This window comes from Strongylocentrotus purpuratus, unplaced genomic scaffold (genome assembly GCF_000002235.5).
Source record: "Strongylocentrotus purpuratus isolate Spur 01 unplaced genomic scaffold, Spur_5.0 spur5_scaffold_3, whole genome shotgun sequence".
NCBI lineage: Eukaryota > Metazoa > Echinodermata > Echinoidea > Camarodonta > Strongylocentrotidae > Strongylocentrotus > Strongylocentrotus purpuratus.
Genome location: NW_022145609.1, coordinates 26,833,437 through 26,853,619, shown reverse-complemented (window position 1 = coordinate 26,853,619; position 20,183 = coordinate 26,833,437). Strand labels below are relative to the sequence as shown.

General features: G+C 39.1%; 1 protein-coding gene across 1 annotated transcript; it reads left to right on the top strand.

The window, feature by feature from the left end:
* The first annotated feature begins 682 nt into the window (after window positions 1–682).
* LOC115928597 (kelch-like ECH-associated protein 1) lies at window positions 683–19,836 on the top strand. The gene is made up of 5 exons (XM_030996008.1): window positions 683–1,495; window positions 8,673–10,108; window positions 14,492–14,697; window positions 15,293–15,469; window positions 15,994–19,836. The coding sequence occupies exons 2-5, from the start codon at window positions 8,838–8,840 to the stop codon at window positions 16,164–16,166; spliced, it is 1,827 nt and encodes a 608-aa protein (XP_030851868.1). The 5' UTR covers window positions 683–1,495; window positions 8,673–8,837; the 3' UTR covers window positions 16,167–19,836.
* Window positions 19,837–20,183: the final 347 nt, after the last annotated feature.

The following is a 20,183-nucleotide window of genomic DNA, read 5'->3' as shown; positions in this document are numbered from 1 at the left end:
TAGGATTTTCCAGTGCATCTTATTCTAATTGTCATGTATCTCTGCCACATTGTATTTTCCCCTCTAATCACACCTTGCCTCCCCTTAGCAGTCACTAATACTAGGAATTAAATCATGTATATTTCATTATAGTTCAATAGAGTTATTCAAGTGTGGCATCAGCTTTACTTGGAAACAAATTACATCACAGGGCTATTTTCTATTTGTTGCCTAATACTATAATAGTACCATTTTGTTTTGTACCTTTTGATAGAAAGCTAGTAGAATCCCACTGGAAAATTTCCTGCAGGTAGGATATGTCTAGAAGGGAGTTTTGGACTGGCCCTTGTTCATTTAGATTTAATCCACTTTCTATACTGGTAGTCAAATGGAAATCAGCATTTCCCTATTTTCCCTATCCAGACAATAAGATCAAGGAATAGTTCATTATCTCTAGGGCATGGCCTAGAAAAAGTAAGCCGCTAAGGCGCTAGGCTCTTCCTTGAAACAAACTTTGTACATTGTGGCCCGAATTCACAAATGAGGTTTGAGCTCAGACCAAGGTTTTCGTACGTCATATGACGCGTTTTACGCATTTTTTACAAACCTGGTTTGTAAAAAACAAAAGGAGGTTTGGCGAAACAAAAGGAGGTTTGAGCTCAAACCTTGGTCTGAGCTCAAACCTTGCTTTGTGAATTCGGGCCTTTATGTATACAATGTCTTCACGCTCCAGTAGACTTACGTTTGACTGCTACCGGTATCTCGAAAGGAAGGGGTGATATTGTTATGATACACTGGTATACTCGAGGTTGATAGTATTGATGGAAAATGCTGAGTCACTTGTTCTTTCATGGGACTCGCTCAGCTCAGCCCACAACCGGATAGTAACTGCATGTGCATGCTACAATGACCCTTACCTGCATGCAGCTAGCGCTGGCATTCACAATCACACACACACAGACACACACACAGAGTAATAAACGCATTGTCATGCTATCGATCCGCTGAATGTGGACTTCCAACGGCTTCTGCGCACGTACTGTCGATGCATTTAGAGTGGAGCAATGCATGCAGTTGAATGAGCCCGTGATCTACCTGCAAGGTTGGCTCGTCGCCGCAAGTCGTCGGTGTTTATAAGCAAGATGACTCTGAATTATTTGGCAGTATTGGACTTGAACGCTGGTCAGACCAAACCCGTGTGAGATATATTTCAGAACCTAAAACTACAGACTCCAGGATATACATACTGCTTGTCTCTCTACCTCTGGCTAAATAACTATATTACTTGAATACCGTTGGAATACATTCGCATCATTATAATCAGGATTTGTTTACGTCTATGTGATATATATAGTAGGTGTGCTTCATCTGGTAACATAGTATTCACAGCGAAATTACTCTACAGTCAATTACGGAATAGATTAGTGGCGCAGTGAATCTTGGGGATATATCGACTGCAGATTACTTTGGAATTACTTGATTCGTTGGTCATTCTGTGGAATTAAATTCAAGAGTGGTATGTTTTATTTTTCATTTCCTTTTTCAATATTTTTCTCAGTTAATGCACTGTTTTTGTGAAAATATGTTAGTACATGTTACAAGTGTATACTATAGGATGTAATTATATGAGTATTTTAATAATTGACAAAATGTAGGCGTATACATTTGTCATTACATCATTTTGTTTTTATAATGATACTGAATGATTAAGCTGTTTTGTTATATTTCAGCTATTAATACTTTGTTGGAGGTATATATGATACTGGAGTTTTCATGAATTGCAAAATACACAGAATCTGTAGCAGCTCTGCGTGCATTGCCTACAGGCTCAACATAATATGTACTGGGCATAATCTTTTATTGTAAATGTGATATAATTTGAATGTTTTGCATGATTCACCATGTTTTTTGGGGGGTTATATTTCAATATTTTTTATTTGTAACACTATAATATTGAATGAACTGAAGGAACCAAGAAGTTATTGACATGACAACAAGTCTGTGAGACATTATTAAGCAGCATACCAGCACACACACACATTTTATTGCCAATTTCGAGCCCTTCAATACCTGTTTTGATTGACTGATTTCACCCATGAACTTACACACGTCATTGCTATGCAATGGCTGCATGTTTTGCTATGCACAGCATGTACATCTGTTAAAGGATGATATGTGTTAAGATATAAAATTTGGTTAAGATTGCTATTTTGTACATACAGTACGTGAACTATTATACCAAACAAAAGTATCGCCTACTAGTAGTACAACAGACATTGTGGTACATGTACATTGTAAACAAATCATGGACTACAACGTAACAACTGTACGTTGATAAATTAATTAATTTGATAAATTAATAGATATAGATGAGGAAAGAATCCTGCATATATATACAAAGTGCTCATGAAAATGAATTCCTGTACAAATATAAGCCTATATTATAGCTGATCATATTAGCTGATGTAAAGTTTACTGTTGGCTTTTTATAAACATGTTCATCTTTTCAGATATCCTCATATCAGTGAGAAATAATCGCTTTTGATTTTCTTACCCTGACCAGTGTCACTAAACAGGGCCGGGCAGCTCACTGAAAGTAGAGCACAATGAACTTTTAATTAGGCTTACATGCATAATAATAAAATAGCATAATAGTCCCAGAGGTGTCATGATATGTTTTGTAATGTTACACTGAAATGTGAAACCACAAGATTGTAAGTGTGAAACAATATGATTATTCATTATTTTATTGCAAAACAATGTAACACATATTTTGTAAATCATTGTGTTTTCTGACCAATAAAACTTGGTAAAAAAATTATTAAAAAATGTTAGTCGCATAGATTTCTGAGAAAGAATGCTCAAGGATTATCTATCGGTCACAAATCCTGTTCAGCTAGCTTTCAACCCTGAGCAATGTCACTGAACAGAAGCGAGGAGGGTCGGTCGGTCGGATCTAGAACACAGGCAAGGCGTTACAATATGCCAAGTCAGCAGTCTGTAGATGACCTGCATGACTCCACAAGATAGCTTGCAATGATTCATAGCAGATGAGTCGGGGGATCAGACCCGATCCTCTAATTGGGCAAGACGTAGAGTGGGCCAGGTGGGCTTGTAGTATTACTTGCTTGATTTGCCTGCACTTTCTGAAGTGGTTGGGATGAACTTGGGCTAACCTAACCCATTTTCATATCAATAACATGGAGAATTGAGGTGGAATTTGGTGAAATTATGTCACATTTATTGTTATGTGTCTCTAGTTTTACATTGGAGGCTGTTTTAAGTATTACCAATTACTTCTGTACTACGTTCACTAAAGCTCAATGCTCAACACTAACTCTTTTTAGAGGGGGTCTGGATTTCAGTTTTTACAGTCTGTATGCATTACCGGTAGCCGTAATTTTTATTTTTGAATTTGGGGGTTTGGATTTACATTTAGATTTTTAGGCGCCCACATGTCCCGGGCAGCTGTTAGTACCGAGCCCTGCCTACACTGATGTACATGTAGTACCATCAGAGCGTTTGGACACTTCTCCAAACAAGGCATAATTCAGTCTATTCATTTCTTTAAATTTGAATTTGACAAGTCTTTATACTAGGGAAATGATCAGAAGAATGTAGAATTGAAAACTGCAGAGTTAAAAAGCCTGTGTGTTGTACAATGTTCCAAAGCTATTCCTCACTTAATTGGCCTCCTTTTTCTACAAAACGTTTTATTAAGTACTGTACATTAGCCACTTTCATTTGATGACTTTGGAATTCTCTTCAAAGGATTTGCTTGATATAAGTCAAACAATCTTTCGTCATTGTGCAATGTTTGTAGTTCAAAGTCAAAGAGATCTTATTTGTTTCTGCTTCCCTAGACAAGTACTTCACAGTCTAGTTCGATGGCAAAACAGCTTTTCAAGAGGCTCATGGCTTAAATTGAAAGTTGAATGCTTGTATTTAGAGTGGGAAGTACAATGTAAGTAGGAAATTCTGGGGAAACCCCTTTTTGTCACCACTGCAATGCAAAATGTAATATCCTGAACCCAATGGATATTTCATGTGAATTTGTATCCTACATTCATGCCATTAGTTGTAAGTTACATTCAATGAAGGTACATTTCAGTTTGAGTCAAGGTGGCCTCTGTTTTGATCATTCATTGTGTGGATCTTAGCAGGTAAAAAAAATAAGGCAATCGGTTGAGTGTACTTGTTTGGCAGTTTTGCCTATTTAATTTTGTGACATGCGATTTGAGAATGAGAATAATTTGTTGGCTATGAAGGCCTTCTTGGAATGTCTGTTTATTGCTCTTTCTAATTGAGGTTTACTTTTCAGCTACAGTAGGCTTATGTTCATGAATGAAGTGTTAAAACAGATTTTTCTAGGTTTTTCTTCACATCGTACAGACTACATTGTAGATGTGTGCATCATGAGCTCTGCGGCCATTCATTTATTATACTCTCAAACATATTTTATGTACATTGTAAGAGTAGATTCTGTCTTGAAAATACCTTGCAAAGCACAAAATCAATTTACTTGCCCCCTGATTATGTAAACCGGGATAATTCCTACAAGACCAATAACAAGTTGAAAATCCTAGAAGCTGATTCCCTCATCTGAGAATCAAGAGGATGACCTCTTCAAGTAGGCTACATGTCAGGTCTGTAGAGTTATCCGATCATGGATGTCGATCATTCTGGTCTCAGCAGACAGATAATAAATTAGTTTTCATAACTGTTAATAGCTTTGGTAACCGCTTTCATTATTATTACGTGCCTTCATGTACACTGTACATGCATTTGTAATAGATGCGTTTATTACAGTATCTGCTCATGCCATTAGCCGCCTACGTAGAGGTCAATGACCTTTGAGGTTCCTTGAGAATTTACTCTACTAGTCTTGTGTGACAGACTGTTCTCAAACATTTACTAGCATTAACATTGTTAGATTGAAAAAGAGTCTGTTTTAAAAAGAAGAAAGAAAATTATTTTGATTATTAAATTAGTAGATTATCAACAGAAATGTAGAATGGGAAAGTATAGACTGGAGAGGGTGTTTCAGATGCACATGTTGGACTTCAAGTGGCGCGTTTTCAATTGAAATTAGGCTTATGGTACTTTATTTCATTAGTGAAAAGTTCTTTGGAGTTTGAACTTGTTTTGATAATCATGCCTTGAAATATTCATGGGATTAGTGTAAAAACCTGTAAACATGTAGATCAGCAAAAGATAGATATTATTTTTAAAGTAATCTGATCACAAAAGACTAGTATAATTTCAGGTGGATACAATTCAAGCTTTCTCTTCATATTATTCCTGAAAGGACCTAGAAATTCCCTTTTTTTTACCTGTTACAATGCCGAACTGAAAGCAGACGATAAGCGCACCACACCTAGCTCAGCTCAGCTCAGTGACCTCTGAAATTAGAATTTGCTGGCAGTTTTTATCTGCTCATACTGTACCTGTGCAAAGTCCCCCGTGCGATGGATGACGGTGCATTATTACAGTCAAGTCAGTTTGTTTACAGACAGACCTTGTTCTATGTCTATGTGCAGTTAAAACATAGTGAACTGGTTTTTTGTTTATTGATCAGTCCCAGCTAGCCAGGGAGGACATACATGTAAGGTGCAAATATGGGGGATCCTGGATGGGTAATAGTTTATTGGATTATGGCTCCATGTTTAAGATACCGGTACTCGAAATTTTTCAGCATGACTTGTGGGTAGTGGGTGCATGTATGTATGTATTGTAGGTCAAATCAGAGGTTACTTGCAGGCCTACATCGTACATTACATACATGTATATGCCTATGTTATTATGTCAGTTAACTTACTTAATTTAGCTCTTTCACTGTTGAGGTGTTAGTTGCTGCATGCATACAGATAATATAGTCCTTCACCCTTAAAAGAATATAATTTGAAAAGTAATAGAGCAGGAAATGAATGTAAAAAAAATATATATATGGGCGTAGTCCTTATTTATAGGGTTCAGCTAAATACAGGTATGTCACTAATTTCCATTTTCACAGTGAGCACCCTACATTTGCTTACACTTCAATGTTTAAATACTATATGTAAAGTATGTACGCAGGCTGACGTGTCTGGCATGTTTCATGTTGAAAGCAGTTTGAGAAACTTTGTTATTTCTCCACCTGTGTAGCTGTTTTGTGTTCTACGACCACGTGTGATCATGTGTGGGCATGCCTTGTGTCTCGTTAGCAGGAGGTTCCGAGTTTGAAACCAAAGCAATGCGCTAGTGCCCTTTGGTAAGGCATTAATCATCATTATCAAGTCCCTCGGAGAGGTCTTAAAGTCGTCAATTCCCTGGTTGCTTACTTACAAGCATGCAAATGCTTTCTAAGCAGTCGGGTAAAACAAACCAGCAAACCAAATGTCAAAACTAGTGCTGTAGTCAAACGTTTAACCGTCCGGTATCCGACCGCCCATGGCGGATTCCGTTTTCAATTGGACGGTTTCGTTTTCCCGATTTTTTTTTTTTTTTTTTTTTTTTTTTTTTTTTTTTTTTTTTTTTTTTTTTTATAATTTTTTTTTTTTTTTTTTTTTTTAAAGTTTCGATTTATGCCCCTCCACCTGGCACTATGCCTGGCAATGTCTCCCAGCTCAGTAAACTGTGTGTTGACTCACCACTCCAAAACTAGAACAACACTCCAATTTGTCTGTCATCTTGGTTTGAAAGTAATCTTTGTAATAGATCTCATCATCTCAATATGTAGTTTATAATAATAATTCATCCAACTTTTACACAAGGTTCTGTCCTAGGTCCTCTACTGTTTTTAATTTACATTAATGATCTTACACATTCTTCTAAAAACAACATTGTTACTATTATTTGTGACAAGTTCACAAGCACAAATCGGCCCCTTTAAATGCACCTCGCAGTTAAATGAAAGTTGCCGACAGAGTCGGTAAAAAAAAAAAAAAAAAAAAAAAAAAAAACGATTTTTTTTTTTTTTTTTTTTTTTTTTTTTTTTTTTTTTTTTTTTTTTTTTTTAATTTTTTTTAATTTTTAAATCGTTTAACCGAAAACCGTCCGGTTTTGACTGGCGGTTAAACGGAATTGGAGATATCCGTGATGTTACAGCACTAGTCAAAACAACATTTCTATGAGATATGATTATGAATGACGTTAGATGTCAAAGAAGAATGAGATTTGCATTTGACCTTGGTCTCCGGATCTTCACGTTTCAACTTGATCATCTAAGAAACCACATACATGCACTGTACACACACTTTAATTGGCATGTACAATGTATACATAGGTGGAGTGTGCGCATACAAGTGGGCATCTAGCGATCATACACCTAATACAGCATGAATGTGACATATCATGAGAGACAATGTCAACTTTGGAATGTTAGTGTAATAGAAACGAATGGTCTTATTGACATAGTTAAATGCTGAGTCATACATGTACATGTATATGGCACATTTCAAACGAACTCTGCGCTACATTACGTGCTGTACGTGCACGTCAACAAACTTTCTGTCATGTTTGCTAATTTTACAATTAACACATCAATTTGATAATACAGCATGGATGTGTATGCGGGTAAAGATTTATTCACGTGGTTCCGGCTTTCCAGATCTTGAGTAGACTTCAGACTTTATGAAGTGGATGATAGAGCAGGGTGGTACACTGTATATTATACAAATAATACTCAGCAGCGAGGGCATTAGCAAGAATACCCGCACAAGGTACCTTTGGAACAGTCTAACACGCCCAAGGCGATAGCCAAGGGTGTTTGGACCATTTTGATTTTACCAATGCCCGAACAAAACGATGTGTATTATTTGTTTTATAAAATGATTTTTTATAACATGATTTTACTTATTGGTAAAATGATGTGTTAGGCAAAATAAATGCCTGGTCACATGTACGCTCTCAACCAATCATTTGATTGGTTCATCATCTTATAAATGTATATAAATTTGTTTCACATTCTTCAACCATTTTCTCAAATTGAGTCGACTATTCAGGTTTTTTGTGAATTCAATATTAATAATATTACCGTTACGTACTTGTTTGTGACACGCGCAGTCAAATTGAGAGTTGAATTGCGATCGAAATATCATTATTGTGTGAAAAGCAAGATCTAAATTCAGAGTTTGATCGCCATTCAAATACCATTCCCTGTTTGAATGGGTTTAATCGCATTAAAAGGGAAAAGTTCAATTGTGATTCTAATCTTACTCTTGTGTGAATGAGCTGTTAATGCTGGCCTGGTAACAGACAGCATGACATTGCAGAATATCAATGATCCTACTATCAATGCCTTCACATACAAGTGGACCACCTAGTTGTTGTTTTAGCTCGTGAGTAGGTGCTCAGCCATCATCGACTCTTGCAAAAACAAAGCCTGTTCTGTCAATTAATCATTGAGGGGTCTCAAATGGGTCTCAAATACATGTTCAACTAGACGAACGTGTATGCATACAGTGATACTTGAATTTTTTTTGGATTGGTGTGGCTGTGTTTCTTTTCTTCCCTTTTTTAACACTCTTAACCTACATGTATGTTGCTAATCCTTTTTTCACATCTTATTCTGTGTCCTATTCCATGTAGTTGTGGTACATTTCTTCATTTCTCAACAGCCTGCATTAATGCTTGCTATTTATAGGAACTACTGTATTGCCACTGTTGTTTTTACAAATTGTTAACATATTTCTTTTACCTCTTTTATTTTTCAGATAACTTCATCTTCTGGGATTCTGTTCTACCTCAAGTGATTGAAGAGCAGGGACTCCCATCATCATCTCTTCTCCGTATTATGATCCAAGCTGGACGTCAACATTGCTCAACAACAGAATTCTACGCATAATGGCAAAGAGGGAGCCCTTCCCAATAGCAAAAATATGGACCCACCACGAGTACCCCCAAAGCCACCCGTCTCTGACACGGCTAGCAACCCGCCCAGCGAATGGCCACAGAAAGGAATCCGTCACAAGATTGGCTGTGATGGCAGCATCACCTTCACCAGTACCAAACACCCCGCCAACGCATTCAAGATCGTTAGCGAACTGCGGGAGAACCGCGATTTGTGCGATGTAACGCTCATCGTCGAGACTGTTAAATTTCACGCCCACAAGGTGGTGCTAGCATCATGTAGTCAGTACTTCAAGGCAATGTTTACAAGCGGGTTTCACGAGTGCTCTAAGCAGAGTATTGAGATCAAGGACGTACACCCGTGCGTCTTCTCACGGATAATGGACTTCATCTACACCTCAGAGATCACCATCACCGAGTGTAGCGTTCTGGAGCTTTTACCCAAAGCAATCATGTTCCAGATAACAGACATTGTGGATGCATGCTGTAATTTTCTGGAGCACCAGTTGGACCCAACAAACTGTATAGGAATTTCAATGTACGCGGAGGAGCACAGTTTACGTAGTCTGTCAGAACAGGCAAGCATGTTTGTGTTCCGTCACTTCTGTGAAGTATCTCAATCGGAAGAATTCATGAACCTCAATCTGGTGCAGCTTTTAACGGTCATCAAGCATGACAAGCTCAACGTATGGTGCGAGTCGGAGGTCTACGACGCCTGCCTCAGGTGGGTGCGGCACAAAGAGGACGAGCGTAGGCCGTGCCTAGAGAAACTCTTCAACTGCGGGGCGATCCGTGTTGAGCACCTCTCACCAGCATTCCTCAAGAGGCAATTAGATCGTTGCGACATTCTCAGGGACGAGCCAAAGTGCAAAGACTACCTGTCCAAAATCTTCCAAGAACTGCAGCTGCACAAGTCCTTCAAGACGCCCAAACGGAACCCCATCTCAGCCTGCGTCATCTACACCGCCGGGGGCTACCTCCGCCAGTCTTTGACGACTGTGGAATGTTACAACCCTGAGGAGGACCGATGGCTCAGGTTAGCCGACCTCCCGGAGCCGAGAAGCGGACTCAGTGCAGCAACCATACATGGTATATTTTATGTGGTAGGGGGAAGGAACAATACTGCAGAGGCTAACACGGACTCCAATCGCCTTGATGCGTACAATCCCCTCAATAATCAATGGAAAACACTCCCTCCCATGAACCACCCTAGGAACAGAGTGGCTGTAGCGGTACTAGATGGACTATTATATTCAGTGGGAGGCTCGCATCAATGTAATCAACACAACAGCGCAGAAAGGTAAATATCATTCAAGAATGTTTCCTTAGCTTCTTGTAACACAAGAGTTCAAGAGAAAATAAATAATTCTTATGCAACCAAAGCTTAATTTGTCCTTTTGCAGTGCTCGACTTCAACTTTTGGGCTCTCACTTTAGGTGACCTAACATATGTGTGGTGACATTTGCTCCAGGATGTTTAAGTTTTAAGGTAGGTTTTACATAAGGGTTAGGGTTAAAGGGTTAGGTCTAGTGTTTCGTCCAGGGTTGAAATAAGGCCCAGGGTCATTGTGGGGAATCGACCTTGGAGCAATTGTCATCAAAGCATGTGTCGTAGAACCCTGCTCTGACCTGAAGAAATGTAGATAGAAATTGTTGTTGTTGTTGAGAGTCTGAGGTTGACAAGATAATCACCTGCCACCAGGTGTACCTTTAGTCAGAGTTAGTAGTTTTCATGTTGCTTAAATTCATCAACACTCGAGTGCTATACGACAAGGATCGATAGGAAAAAATGCGCAATCATGCTCATCGCCGCGAGTCGTATCGGTCATCTCATCAGAACTAGATTGCTCCAAATCGTCACTTGCTGGTACCTCAGCATGATAAGTCATTTTTTTCTGTGCCGCTGTGGGCCAGGCCTGCCAGGCAATGACTGACAGCTACTGGCCAGTCACTCACTTGGGGGACTTGCCGAGCTCGCTCTCCTACCTGCCTGATCCAAACTATTCTGCCTAGTCATAACCCTTATCTCCCCCTTCCCACTCCCCCTCCCCCCCCCCCCCTTCTCATGGGTCATTGCCAGCTAGACTCCTGGGAAAGAGAGTCAAGCAAGAACAATTGTCAATGTCATTGCTCTATTGTTTAGCATTTCTCCCTCATTATCTATAAGGTAGTCAAACCCAGTTTGGGAGGTCCGTAGTTCAGTGAATATCCTTCCCAAGACAAGGTTCAGATTTGTGATCATGTGGCTTATGTCCTTTTTTGGTATGCGAGTTAAAAAAAGTATAACATCATTAGGTGTTCTGCTGTCATCTTTTTCATGTTTCCTTTCTATTACTTTCTGTCATTAAGTCTCTCTCCCTCCCTCCCTATTTCCCTCTCCATTTCTATCTTTTTGTCTGTCTCTCTCTCTCTCTCTCTCTCTCTCTCTCTCTCTATATATATATATATATATATTACCCTCTTTCTCACTCCGTCGTTTATTCTCACATTCCCTCTCACTTTTTCTTGTTCCTCTGTCTGGATTTTTAAAAAAATTTATCATCTGATTACCTAGATCCAATACTGATGAGGAAAACAATCCGAGGTGAATGTCTCGGGGATGCCATGGATGCATTTGTCATCTCCATCTCCTCATCGCCTCGTTCCATCTGTCTCCCACCTGGAATCCTCCTCCTCCCTCCTCCCCCGCCATCCCTCATCCTGCTCTGGGATCGAAACAATAATGTCTCACCCCCTCTTCCCCCCTCCCCGTCCTGCCATTTTCCTGCCTTCCTATTTTCCTTGCTGACTCTCAGTGGATGTGCCCTCTGTAGAGAATGCCAGCTTGTAGTAATTCCCCCCATCTGAGACTCTGACATTTGAGAATAATGACTCCACACATTGTGTTCCTCTTTCTCTAACTCTCTTCATCTTTCTCTCTCTCTCTCATTCTGTCTCTGTGTGTTTGTCTCTGTCTTTCTGTCTGCCCATTTTGTTCTGATCAATATGTCCTTGACATTTTCATTGAAGTTTCACTTTTGTGTCAAAATATGGACGTTGTCCTTTGTGAAAGGTGAATTCACATTTGATATCGCGATTTCAATATTACACACTTCCATCTTTACTAATCTATGTACATGTAGAATAGGTTGCACATTAAAGGTAAAGACCAGTATTGGAAATGCCCCAATTTCAAAAAATGAAATGGAAGCTCTCATTACCAATCATGTGAAAGAATATGTTTTGACTAATACATGATGATAAAAAATTTGCCAGGAAACCGCCTACTAATTCATATATTTGGTAAATTTGTTTCTCTCATGGTCTGTGAGAGATATAGGGTAGTCCCATATACATCTTTCTGTGTATAATGCTTGTAACTTTACGAAGAATGGGCCAAATTTCTTATCATTTTGATGATTCCAGAACCTTGCAGATACTAGATGCTGGATGATCAACCTTTTCTGATCGATTCCACAACGTTTCTTTCACAATGCAATCGCATGACCATAACTGGTCTTTACCTTTAAACATATTATAACGCAGTGAACACCTGCCTCTATTTTTTATTCTTATTTTTTCTCTGTCTCATTTCTTCTCTCTTTAATACCCATCTCATCTTTCCTCTCTCTCTTCCTCTCTTTTCATCTTTCTCTCCCTTTTCATCTCTCTCTCTCTCTCTCTCTCTCTCTCTCTCTCTCTCTCTCTCATACACAATATTCTTTCCATCTACCAATATTTCTTCTCATGTTTCATTACTCCCAGTGAATACCAATGACGTAGGACACTGCCATGAGAACACACACGCTCCTTAGAAACAATAATAACTGATTACATCTCTTACTTACTCAATAATATCCAAGCAAATTATACCAACTTTATCACTTCAAGGGCCCTGAGGTTATTTGTAAATTGTAAAATACTTGCTCTGGAAGTCGTCGACACGACTTTCCTAGTTTAGAAAGGGACGGGATTCATTAAAAATGGTGTAGAGGAAGGAGAAAGCAGAGTTATTTTCGGTAGTTTGGAGCAGAGTGGGGAGATCAGTGAGTGAGACAGCACTGGCAGGCAGGGAGCGATCAGGCTTATCATCAGATATATTTCAGCGCACCATTGGGTGGCGAGTTTGCAACCAACAGTGCATGAGTCGACATAACGGGCGCACAATGACATGCATGTCTGACAAAAGGGCCGTTGTGTAGAGTCATGACTCCCGGATAGCAAACCACTAAGGCCAAGGGGAGGGGATAGTCTTAACCAGCTACAGAGTACAGACATTGTATTTTTTTAAATATCCAACTATATTGTATATAATGTTTTCCAATGTTCTGTGTTAAAAGCTCTTGAAAGTGTAAATGGCATATGAAATGTGATTTTTTTTTCTTTCTTTTTTCTAATTGGATGATGCTATGAAATGCACACATTCTATCTTTTCAACTACCAAAACAACAGTGTCGGTGTCCAGTTGATAAAGTAAATCAATTAGAGGAGAATTTGAGAAAACTCCAATCCTGACTCCTCATATTTTTTTTCCTTTCCCTCTGCATCGTTTGCACAAGACCGATCCATGGTATAATTTTAGAAGAAGGTGTGGGTGTAATCAATGGCGTATCAATTGTTTGGTGGCTTTCAATTTCATCACGTCTCGGCTCAAATAACATTTATTTCATTAATCCGTTGAATAAACAAACCCAACCCAACATAAGCATAGTATTGTCCCATGCCACCCCCACGATTTCACTTTACAATGGATGCTAAAAAGGTTGTTTCTTTAATAACATTTGATTGTTTCGCTATCAGAAAGCACCTTTCAAACACTTCTCTGTCGTACTCAAGTGTTCAAGTACCTAAAATGAAGCTGCTGCTGCCTGCTGTTTTTGTAATGTTGTTGTTGCCCCCTCAACAACTACTATGAAAAGTGTTCTTTTTCCAATATTTTCCTGGCTCCAAACCAAATTGGAGTTATTCACGATGATGGCCTCACCACAAACGTGAAGCAGGTTCGTTTATCGAGGCACTCGACCTCCTGGGTTAACTGTTTTCAAGCAGGCTTCACCCACAGACTAACAGGGGGGAAAGTCACTTGTTACTCCACACAATTGCATTGTCATTGCGGCCAGGTAATTGAATCATCGGAGTACCAGTAATCGGCAAATTGCGCTTTCTGCGTTGACAAATTGCACGTCCTGTTGGCATTTCAGCTGTACATTCTGAACCCCCCCCCCCCCTCCCTGGAGGATCGAGACAAGGGAGATAGGATTCTGAGAAGAGAGACAGAGTCAGCTTGTTGAGATCTGTTAAATGCTTAAATGCCTTTAATGCATTACCCATGAATGTTGGAGAGCGTGAGATGCTTAATTGAAAAGATATGCACAGTGAGGGTTTATCCAATATTAGCATCGGTCTCTGAGGAGTACACGTCAGCCTTGCCAGAATGTTTCAAGGAATGACGATGATTGATTTCTTGATTTCACCCACTTTTAAACCCTTCAGCTATGCAATAGCATGGCTGACATGACAGTATGATTTGAAAGAAATTCTTATAACTGAAAAACTTAATTCATTATGTTAAAAAAAAAAATGAAATGAACCTTGGTATACGGTCTGCTGAGAGCTAGGAGCGTGTTGACTACATGTATATGGAAAAGGATATAAGTAAATAGTAAACATCTTTCTCTCTCTCTCTTTACCCTTACCATTCACAGGTATAACCCAGACGATGAGAAATGGTCCATGATTGCCCCCATGCACACCAAGAGGATAGGGGTCGGGTGTGCCGTGGTCAACAGGTTGCTCTACGCTGTCGGGGGATTCGATGGGGTCAACCGTCTCAACACGGTGGAGTGCTACCATACTGAGAACGACGAGTGGACGATGGTGAGCGCCATGAACACCAGGCGCAGTGGAGCAGGTAAGGAGTCCTCAGGCAAGGCGATGGGTAGGGGGTGAGGTGGTGGGAGGGAGGGGGGAGGATGCGGCTCAGGGTGTTGTTTACCAGAAGAGCTAGAAAGCTGAATGGTGACGACTAACCTGGCTTAGTAGATTAGGAAGAGGTAAAGAGTCCTTAGACAATCATTATTAATTGGAGGAGGTGGGGGGGGGGGGGGTTACGAGCCCAAGAAGTTTAGACATGTTGGATTGAACAGGACTCAAACAGACATATATGTATCTGTATAATTATGTTAAACAACTGTCTTTTCTATCATACATGTGTGCTTTGGTGTTCGCTCCCTCCCTACTAGCCCTTTGCCATTAATACAAAACTGCTACATGTATGCTACATTTCTTGTGTTTGGCATTTTTATCTGTTCTCAATGCAAGGAATGGAAACATTTCCTCCAGTAGAGAATGAGGAATATTCTCATACAACTGAAGCCTGTCCTTTCAATTATTTTAAATGCAAATCTAAAAATAGCCTGAAATGTTTAGATATCAGAGAATGCAGACAGAAGTATTATATGCTTGTTTGCTCATTTGTTTCCTTCTTTTATTTGCACTCTTTGCAGGGGTCACAAGCCTCAATGGTTACATCTTCGCGGTGGGCGGCTACGACGGGATGAACCAACTCAGCAGTATGGAACGCTACGACATGGAGAACGATCAGTGGGAGTTCATGGCATCTATGAACTCAAGGCGAAGCGCTCTCAGTGTCGATGTAGTGGGAGGCAAGGTCTATGCATTAGGTAGGTTTGGGTCACAGCTAGACAAGACATTGCATGGCTAGTATAGTTGGTCAGTTTTCATTTAAAGGGATTAGGCATCTTTGTCTCAGATTCTGAAACAAAATCCTGGATTTAGCTAACGCTGCAATACTAATTATAAATGGTTGGGTCAGTCAGGAACCCCAGACTTTTACAAGCCGATCGCATGTGTGATTATCAAGATATGTATGATTGGAAATCGAAACACTATAGTCTAGAGGGGGGGGGGGGGAATGAGTATGGTAAAACTGGTCACTCAAAGATTTTTACTTTTTTGAGGCACTTCATGATCATTTTGAAGCGCAATTATCTGAGGGCTTGAATATTACGCAATATCACAGACACTGATAACACGCAGGGCCATGCATCTCGGATTAAACATCGTTAAACAATGCCTTTAAGACCATGTTTAACTTCATCAATAATGCATGTTGTAGTGATGGTTTACTTTCCAAAACAATTATTCTGGAATGCTCAAGAATTTTTTTCTTCTTCCTTGTTTGCAGGTGGTTACGATGGCCAGGACTTCTTATCGTCGGTGGAGTGCTACGACCCCATGTCAGATACTTGGCAGGTGGTCACCAACATGTGCAGTGGGCGGAGCGGAGCGGGTGTGGCCGTGGGCATGGAACCATGTAAGACCGGCATGTGTAGCAGCGCCGCCAACTCCAATCGGTGACAGCAGCTACAAGCGGGGAGCAGAGCAGACGGCACTCCCTAATTCCGACGTGGAATCGTGCGGACGGGACGAGGAGATTTGAAATCGCCAAAAAATCATCAGTACACGTCAGGGATTTTGAAATTCATGTAAGAAGGAATGGGTTGTCTTTCAGCAGTGCTGGAAAGATTCCTGAGGCAAGGTGCTCTAGGTGTGGTCTTTGAGCCTGAGGATGTGCAAATCGATGCCCTTTACACAGCCTACCTGAACACCAAGGCGCATTATAGTCAGTACAGCTATGGCACTGTGATTGTAGTCTCTCCCTTGCTAGCCATTCTAAAAGCCTAACGGCTTTAATATTTGTGTGTGTGTTTGTCACACGCTGCCCGCTGCTCCACTGCTTGGCAGTTTATACCCAGAAATAGCTGCTGATTAAAGAGAAATCTTAAACTTTTACATTATGCAGAGAGAAGTAGCTGAAAACAAGTTTGGTTTATGTCATATCAGCATTGTGTGAATTTCTAGCAACAAATGATAGGTACAGGTATACTCTTCATGCAACTCCTATAAGAATCCAATATATCTTGAGCCTGCTGTTGTTTGAATGCACCAGCTAAAGCAATACTCTTCTTACACGACAGTTTGATTTTAGCACCAACAAGTTGCATGTCCTGAACTGAATCTTTTTTCTTTTTATTCTTTGTGTAAATGTCGGAAGCACAACTTGCAGTCTGTTCCAAATTAGGCCACTTAATCAGTTCTTGATTTCTACACCTTTTCTTGTGCATTTGTGTCCATGTTTTTAGTTCTATCTTCTCTTTTCTTTTGATGCCTTACACTACTCATGGACTAATTCCAACAGCTGGTGGTGGATCCGATCGGGCATATATTGAGTACAAATTGAGTATATATAAAACCAAACGTGCCCCTCCTCCTGCAACAAATTTCACCCCAAAAGCTACCTGAAAATATGTATAATTTTGTTGTTCATGGATTAGTTTTATTGTCAAAAACTTTTCATAAGAAATGTTACTCTCCCCCATCCCCAAAAAGGATCCTGGATCTGCCACTAATATCATATTGGTCCATCTGTTCGTTCAGAGGGTCTAACGTATGTTTGAGGCATGCTAAAGGTCCATAAGAAGCAAGAGGTAGATGACAAAATATTAGGAAGCCCTGGACCATATTCCCAACTTGCAAACAATTCCCACCGGCCCACTATACCTCGAGGCCTACACTAGGAGTAGTGGTTTCTACTCCCTGTGCGCTCCATCACCTCCATGCACTGCGTCTATGTATTTAATTGTCTTAAAGTCAGTCCGTTTGTCTGGGTCATTGTAATGAAAAAATAAATAGTATACTATAGTGTTTTTGTTTTTTCTTTGAAAGAAATGTAATGGTAATATTACTATTATGATTCATCTGTCATATGTATGTTTTTTTCATCCCTTTTCCATTGTACTACCTTGCAGTTTAGTTATACAATCTTTAAATAGAGAGAACTTACCGAACAACAAAACAATGCTCCAGACCACCTTTAGACAGATCTGTTAATTGAATCATCTACAATGCTATCAAAACAACATTCAATCATTTTTCCGTCGTGTTATATTTTCTTGTATGTTTTTCTTTTTCTTTTTTCTTTTGATGATCTACATGTATATGTCTTTGAATGACTGATGAGGAGAGTGTACACATATCATCTTGCCAATGAGTGACAGGTCTTATTTTGAGAGCAAAAAATGTTTGCTCTCTGTGGTTGTGTGTGGGGAATTGGTTCTTTATGTAATAGCAAAAGTGGTGAATTGTCATCAGGTTATGAGAGTGGAGGGGTTGGGGCTTAGTTAATTTGTCTCCAACATACATGTATTTATCACCATTTCTTATATTGATATCAGAGTATGTCACGATACTCGTCCAAGTTTCAAGTTACCGGTAGCTACTGGTATATCGTTTGATCAAGATCATTAAATTATTATACAACGCCATATTTTAGGTGTAATTGTATTCAACATTTTTGGCGGATGATGGGTAAAGAGAACTTGTGGCAAACTTTTTTTTTTTTTTTTTTTTTTGGGGGGGGGGGGTAATAAACACCCATTTTACTCTCCCTTTTCAGAAGCAGCGTATAATTTGATCATGTAGTCAACTTTTTGTCAACGGTATACATATACATAGCAACCAATATAGGGGGATAGTTTATACAAATGTAGCCCTTTCCCTCTCCGAATCTATCCTGGGTATTTTATAGTATATTGTCCATTGTGTTACTGTTGCTATGGTAGTGGACTGATGTCTGCCTCCAAGCACAATGATCCTTTGTTTGAGCTGGACTTTTATATCTGTTGAAATATTGATATTTCATATATGGGTCATTGGGAATCGGGTGTTATAAGACCTGGCGATGAGGGCACATTGCATAATGTGAATCTAGAAATGGCGCTTTTCAGACTTGTCAAAATTAGAATAGAAACATTATGAAATGTGTTATGGATAACGATTGTAGATGTAAACTGAGCTATGAGACTGAGTTCAAAGGAAGGGGTCAAATTACTGAGCCTACAAAATTTGTACATACGAGAGTTATATATTGTGCGATTTGAGAAAATATTATATATATGTTTTCATGATATGTATATGTGTTCAACTGTAAATTTATGTCATCTTAATGTGCTTCGTGTATTGAAGCGCAAATGATTATGTGTCACCCAGAATTGTTTATCTGCATTACTGATATTTGTGTTTTCCCCTGCTTACAGTTTATTTCTTGAATAGAAATATGATTCAGTTTCTCTGAGGATAATATCCTCATATAATACAAACAATGGGGTACACACTACTGGCAGATGTTATAATCTCCCTTTTCATCTTAATATTGTAAAACATTCTTGCTCATGCATTAATTCTCCTTGCAACTCTGCATTTGCATAGTTTTATGATTTGTTATATCAAAAATACAAAAACTGTAAAGATTATTGTAATCTCTTGGAAATGCAGCAAAAATGGTGCAATTTGTAAAGTATCAAATCCAAATGAACACAGGGTGTGAGCTTCACCCTTCTTATATGCAAACAACTCTGTTTCGATGGAGTCGTTCAAAGAGTCGATAACTCTAGTCTAAAATATGTTTATAGGAGCAGACATAAAACTTAATTTATTCCTAATGACATATTTGCTGGTAATTTACTCTATATTTGGCTAATATTTATCTAGCAGGAATTTATGTCAGAATGTTACGAATTCGTAAAGAAATGAGACCATTTGGAAACACTTATTGTATTCGGAAGTAAGTTTACCATGTAAACAATTAATCAACTGTAACGCAAATTCAAGTTTAACCTGTGAAGAAGGATCCACGTCTTAGTTTTTTTGATAGATGAGCTTGATTATGAGCTTTGTGTATTTTTCCTATTTATTGCAGAGTTTATGTATTCTTAAAAGCATGCAATATGTCTTAAATCAGCCCATTGGAAAAAGAAAAAACAAAACAGAGAATTTCAGGATCAATGGGTTGGAAGCTTTTGAATGAAAAACAAAAGTATTACATGTATGATGTCTTCCATTTAATTTGCTTAAAATCTGTGAGTTGATGATATCTTTTTTTTCTTCATGCCGATTGATTTAAAACTTGTTTGATGAAGTTCCATTTTAAATGTGAATTTTAAAAAAGAGAATTATTGTTGCAATGTAATGAAAAGTTGTATTGTTGTTTTTTTCTTAATAAGAAGTCAGTGTGCAATAATATTTGAAAAAAATGATTGGGAAAGGCAGAAATAGAAACAAGTGCAGTCTGAAGGGTGTTAAAAGGGAGGGAAAGAAAGTGAGAGAGGGTGAATAAGAAGAGAGGTGGAGAATAAGAGAGAGGGTTTTAATAAGGGCAGCAGGGAGAGTGCTAGTTAAGAAGGGAGGTGGAGAGAGAGAGAGAGAATGTTGAGTAGAAAAGGAGAGAGTATGTTGAGAAGGAAGAAAGAGAAAAGGAGAGAGGATGGCAGAGAAAAGGAGAGAGGATGTTAAGAAGGAAGGCAGAAAAAAGGAGAG

Bases quoted from the DNA above. Each gene is read 5' to 3' on its own strand.
- LOC115928597 (XM_030996008.1), top strand. From the start codon at position 8,838: ATGGACCCACCACGAGTACCCCCAAAGCCACCCGTCTCTGACACGGCT. The intron at 14,698-15,292 runs GTAAGGAGTCCT...CACTCTTTGCAG, and splicing joins CACCAGGCGCAGTGGAGCAG to GGGTCACAAGCCTCAATGGT. The intron at 15,470-15,993 runs GTAGGTTTGGGT...CCTTGTTTGCAG, and splicing joins AGGCAAGGTCTATGCATTAG to GTGGTTACGATGGCCAGGAC.